General features: G+C 40.5%; 1 protein-coding gene across 1 annotated transcript in view; it reads left to right on the top strand.

The window, feature by feature from the left end:
• Positions 1-305: 305 nt before the first annotated feature.
• Positions 306-6,000, top strand: part of SLC17A8 (solute carrier family 17 member 8) — a gene marked incomplete at its 5' end in the record, with an annotated part of 41,857 nt that continues 36,162 nt past the window's right edge. The window contains one exon of the mRNA XM_084618374.1: positions 306-406. Within this exon, the coding sequence (XP_084474500.1) occupies positions 306-406 (101 nt within the window). The remainder of the gene's footprint in view (positions 407-6,000) is intronic.

Genomic DNA, 6,000 nt, shown 5'->3' with positions numbered 1-6,000 from the left:
TGGACTAGCCTCCTTCTTGCCAGGTGCAAGCTCTTGTAGCACATACACCGTGGAGCTGCAGCAATTGTGCTGCTGAGCCCTTCCTTCTTCTTAGAAGATTTCACACTGGAGCTCTGCCTGCCTGACTTTCTTGTTCTGGAGGATCTGCGTTGAATTTTCCCTCTGGGCTACTTTCTAGACCAACTGGTGGTTGTCCCAGAGATCAACAAGGTGACTAACAGTGACCCCCAAGTCTGAAAACAGCAACTATGACTGCAGCAGTGAATAACTGTTAACCAAAAGGATTTATTTAGAAGACAGACAAAATGCCTTTTGAAGGGTTTAGTTTACTGAAAGACAGATTTTTGAAACCAGGGAAGGAAGAGGTGAAGACCACTGTCAGTGACTCTCTGGGGAATCTGCAAAGGTAAAATCTTATGGAAACATCCAAGAAGGATTCCTATTTTGTTCTAGTTAAAGAAATTTTAGGGTTATGTTTATTAAAAGGAAAGATGTGAAGAAAAATCTGTTAATAAAAATAGGAGTTAAGGTTGCAGAAAAAATAGCTGAGCACACATGAGAAGATACAAACGTTAGCAAATAAAATAACGTTACAGCATTGACTCTATCTAGACTATAAGGTATGTTATGCTGAACAAGAGTTGAAAGTAAATTATGAAACGTTACTCTAGTGTTATGTAGAGCATGAAAAAGGACCACAGTTAAACACAGTTTTAAATATTTAATGGAAGTGATTTCTACTTTTGGCTTGCATGTGAAATGATGAACATTGTGCAAATTACGACATGCAAACTGTATGGGTAGATGTTTAAAAAGATTTAGGGTAAAATATTCAAAAATGCCCAATTGACTTAGAAGCCTAGTGACTTTCAATGAGATTTAGGCTCCTAAATTGCTTACGTACTTCTGAAAATTTTACCCTTGATCAATAACAGAAAAGCCATCCAGTGAAAATCTTGTGTGTGTGTGTGTATTTTAGCTAGGGCAAACAGGAGTTTGAAAGACAGAAAAGAGAATCTGGGGTTTATTAGGTGCAGGAAAAAAAAGTTCACCATTTTCACCTTAATTTGGAAGTTTAAAATAAAACAAAAGCGTGAACATTTTTACTTTTGAATAATTTAAAAAAAAAACTATACACACACAAAGGAATCAAATTGATAAGTAAAGGAGAAACATGGATATTAGTACAAAATAGTAATATTATCAGTAAAGGCCTCTATCCTGCAAACCTTTACACACATGCTAACTTTAAAGACATGGATAGTTCTATTGACTTCATTTATTTTTATATTTTATGCATAATGAAGTGCCAATAACTTCAATGGTGCTACTCACATGCTTAATGTTAAGCACATACTTAAATGTTTGTAAGATCAGGCCACTGTTTGCAATTTAATTTATTGTTAATTTATTTTATTCTATTCAATTGATATGTGCTTTTACATACAAAGATCAAATTTCTGCTTTTTAGTTTTGGGAGTGCTGGTCCAGGTATAATTCTTGGTGCATCTGTGCTTGTCTTCTATTCAGAGAAAGGGGAAAAAAATGAATTCATTTATATATTACACTGTGGTACATATATGCTGAAGAGTGGGAGAGAATGCTTTTTTTTTTAAGGAGTCACTAACATATCTCTTGCTATAGTGAGGACTTCTACACCAGGGATGGGCAAACTTTTTGGCCCGAGGGCCACATCAGGGTTGCAAAACTGTATGGAGGGCCGGGTACGGAAGGCTGTGCATCCCCAAACAGCCTGGCTCCCACCCCCTATCTGCCCCCTCCCACTTCCTGCCGCCCTCAGAACTCCTGACCCATCCAACTCCTCCCTGCTCCTTGTCCCCGACCACCCCCTGAACCCGACTGCCCTGACCCCTATCCTCACCCCCTGGGACTCCCATGCCTATCCAACCCCCCCATGAACCTCTGCCCCCAGACAGGCCCCCTGGGACTCCCACACCTATCCAATCTCTGCTGTTCCCTGTCCCCTGACTGTTCCCTGGGACCCTCTGCCCCTTATTCAACCCCCCCACTCCCTGCCTCCTTACCATGCTGCTCAGAGCAGCAGGAGCTCGCTGCCCGGCCAGAGCCAGCTACGCTGCCCAGCAGGAGTGATGGGCCAGAGCACTGGCGGTGCAGTGTGCTGAGGCTGCAGGGGAGGGGGCACAGCGGGGGAGGAGCCAGGGGCTAGCCTCCCCGGCTGGGAACTCAGGGGCCGGGCAGGATGGTCCCACGGGCCAGATGTGGCCAGTGGGCCATAGTTTGCCGTCCTCTGTTTTACACCTTGTAAACACACAGCAGCATACTCAGAGTATTTATTCCCTGCGTAGTTTCTCCTGAACTTTTCTCCATCTTTTATACAAAGCCAGGCATTTGCTTTTTGACTTGCAAAATATATAAACAGTACACACACAACCAAGGAGCATGGTTGTACAACTAAATCACAAGTCATTTTGCTGTGAATCCTGCTGGTCCATATGAACAAATGTACTTAGTGTTTATAGTGTAACATTCAGGTGGCATATCCATGTGGCTTGTTGGCAGTTCATTTGGTTGCCATGTGGAAAACTCACTCAAGCTTTGAATTGTCTTTGTTACCCAAATGTTTGCCAGCTCTTGTTAGAGTTCAGCAACTGGTTCAAATACCCGTCAGTAAGAACTGGTCTCACGCTTTGCCCAGAACTTGTTGTGAGCCAAACCAAGCCCTATTTGAGGTAGAGAAAAGTCTGTTAAACTTTTTCTTTTTAAATGTTCACATGCTTCTGCCCTTCCCAATTTTAATGCCAAGGGAGAATACAATGCAAGGCTATTCTCATTGTGTCTACAACCAGGCCCAAACCAAGAAGCATTGAAAGTTTAATGACAAAACCTGTTCTTGGGAGATCTGGAGCCCAAACTAGTTTGTTTGAAAAAGTTCTGTAAACTATTAAAACGTAGCTGTTTAGCTTGAGGTTCACCCACGGCTATTTAAAACAAACTAAAAATATGACCTTTGTTTTTATGATGGTAATTGTGCTGGGCCAAATTCAGCCTTGACTTTGTTCCCCATCCAGCCACACTGACTTCAACAGTATGTAAATCAGCACAGAATATTACACATTTTCTAATATTTGGTTGATGACTGATTACAGATTGCTATTTAGCAACCTGTAGAAAAAATTACAGGCATTGGAAAATATGATGGGTTAAAGGTGTGTTTTTTTTTTTCCAAAATAATTGCATAAATGGTATTCTTCTACTTTCTATTCAAATATTTTAAAATGATCCTTGCAATTTAAGATCCATTGATCCAATAATTCCCTCCTGTGTGATCTTATGGAAGCTCAAGTTGCTGTTTGTTGTAGGGTGACCAGATGTCTTGTTTTTAAAGGAATAGTCTGTTTTGGGGGACTTTTTCTTATATAGGCGCCTATTACCCCCCACCTGTGTCCAGTTTTTTCACAGTTGCTATCTGCTAACCCTAGCTTGTCATCAGTTGGAATAACTTAGCTAGAGGTTTTAGAAATTGCTTTAACCATTCCAATTTAGAACAAGTTTAAAGTGCAATAATAGCATGTTCTTGATTAGCCTAAAATTCATTCAGCTGATTTTGGATTTGGATTAATGGGTGTAGGGGCCAGGAGTCTGCAGGCTTTTCTGCATTTCCCAGGAAAACAGGCTTTCTCCTGCAAAACTTCTAAACTCTGCAGACGTATGCGCTTAAGGATTTCCGTGTAGAGAACTTTATACGCTACAGCACAATCTCAGGCCTTGTATACCATGAGGATCTCAGCTGTCTTTGAGCAACCACTTGTGTAGCTGCACCCCTAGTTTAGACAACCAAATCTACTATAGTGCCACTCCGTGTAGTTTACCCCTGCTTGAAACGGGGGTAAGCTGCTGTGTTGCAAATCACAGTTTGCATAGCGTTTGCCTAGCGTTTGCCTGTGTACACTAAGGTTTTTGCATTGGTGCTGCTATTCCAAGAGTTGGCCATCAATGACTAGAACCTGGACAAATCCCGAGTGATTGAACAAGACCTCAGAAGGTGTGTTCATCTTTGGATAAATGAGGGTTTTAGTTGACTGATATTTGAATCCTTGAGGTTACACTGAATCTGCTAACTCTTGCTGCCACGATGAAACTGATGAGTGTGTTGAGGACAGTTAATGATGTTAAAGAGGAAGATGTGAAATTTGAATGTTGTGTAATTCTCATGTTGCTACAGCCCCCTTGTATCAGGTAATGGTTATTCTGAAATGTATCAATCTGATCTAATTTATTGTAGGTATTTATAATTTTCCCATCACTATAACATCTGTGCAATTTTAAATAATTAAAAAATGAAACTGTTTAAATTCTGCTCTATCCTTGTATGTAATTGCCTATCTTTGCCAAATGTGGTTTAGTTTCTACACCAAAATAAATAAATACAGCGAGGTGAAGGTGCACTTGCTCTAAAAATTATTTTTTTTCTAAGTAATTTTGGGACATTTAAAAAGTTTATTCAGGCTGTTTAATCAGTAGTTTTAGTATGAAAAATCCAAAGACCTTGTTCAAAAGGAAAGAAAATGACTAGAGAAAGCGGCAAAGGATAAACGAGTACCGTGTCTATGAACACTAAATATAGGAGCTCTACTGACATTCTGTTTTGAATAGATTTTCAAATATTTAGTGTATGAACTTTAAGGGTGGGATACATACATCCTTAAAATTCCCAGGTGGATTGTGTCCAAAAGTTTAGATGGCTATCTATGGGGTAGGTGAATGGGTAATAAATCTGAAAGTGTGTGGATAATGCCCCTGAGAAGTACACACACACTAAAAGGGGACATTTCTGAACTTCTAAAACTAATCCTTCATAAATGATGAAAATAAGAAGGCTTGTAGGAAAATCCAAGAGACTTTTGTATAGTAAGTCTGACCTATCCTGGCAAATGCATCCCAGCATGCAGCATTAAGCTCTCCTCTGGCTTGGAACCACATGCAGACCCAGTCAAGAGGAGTGGAACCTTCCCACAGGAGAGGAGATGTGGAGTGTTCTTTGCTTGCTCCTCTCCCCATATGAGACTACCTACCTGTATGGAAGAAGTAAGTGAAGCCTGAGGCTCTGCATGGGGAGAGGTAGGGCAGAAGACAAGGCAAGATAAGACTGCTGAAGGGGTGAAAGATTGGGAGTCCCTCAAGAAGAAACATGATCAGATTCGAAGATGAATAATTTACAATGCACAACTGGGAATAGCTTTAAAATCCAGGGGCTGTGGAGAGAGAGGTCATGCATGCCTGGTGGCCATAAATGTTTTTTAAACAAAGCCCTATTTTAAATTATTATTGTAACCACCATTTTGTTTTCTTGTTTCTGAATTTTAGGAAGTACCAGTGTAAAAAGGGCGAGCAAGTGTGCGAGGCCATGCCTTGTGGAGATCTGTTCATCCGTGCTTGATGTCCAAATGTTCATTCTCAAATTTTATTTTTCAGAACTTAATACCAAAAGGAAAAAAAATCCTGTGAAGGGCAAAGAAATGGCGTGATATACGGGATGATCATGGCCAGTATGAGCACAGGCGGAACAATGTCCTACAGCAATCTGTTCAAATTAAACTAGACAAAATAGGGCATTGCATGTATTCTGAAGCATCTTGCAATATGCCTCAGATGTGAGGCATACACACATTTTTTAATTGGGTTACTGTGCTATAAGGGAGAGTTGAATATTCAACCTATATCTTCTTAGGGCCCAGTCCAGCTCTCATTGAAGTCCATAGTAAAATTGTGACTCAGTGGAAGCAATACTGGGCCCAAGGTCCTAGTTTTCCTGGTTCACTAAGCACTACACCAAGTCTTGGGTCAGAGGAATGTTTTCATGTCTATGAGCATTGTCAGTCAGCTGAAAATGTATAGGTGTGAACAGATGTTTCAGCTTTGCACAATCATCTTATCTATGCCAGCTGCCCAAAATGCTGCTGTTACTTAAAATCTTACTTATTTCAAAGAACAGTTCTTTAATTTACTTTTGCCTGCCTC

Source organism: Lepidochelys olivacea (assembly GCF_965140295.1).
Source record: "Lepidochelys olivacea isolate rLepOli2 genome assembly, chromosome: 1".
NCBI lineage: Eukaryota > Metazoa > Chordata > Testudines > Cheloniidae > Lepidochelys > Lepidochelys olivacea.
The sequence above is the reverse complement of the archived record's forward strand: the minus strand, read 5'-3'. Positions and strand labels throughout refer to the sequence as shown.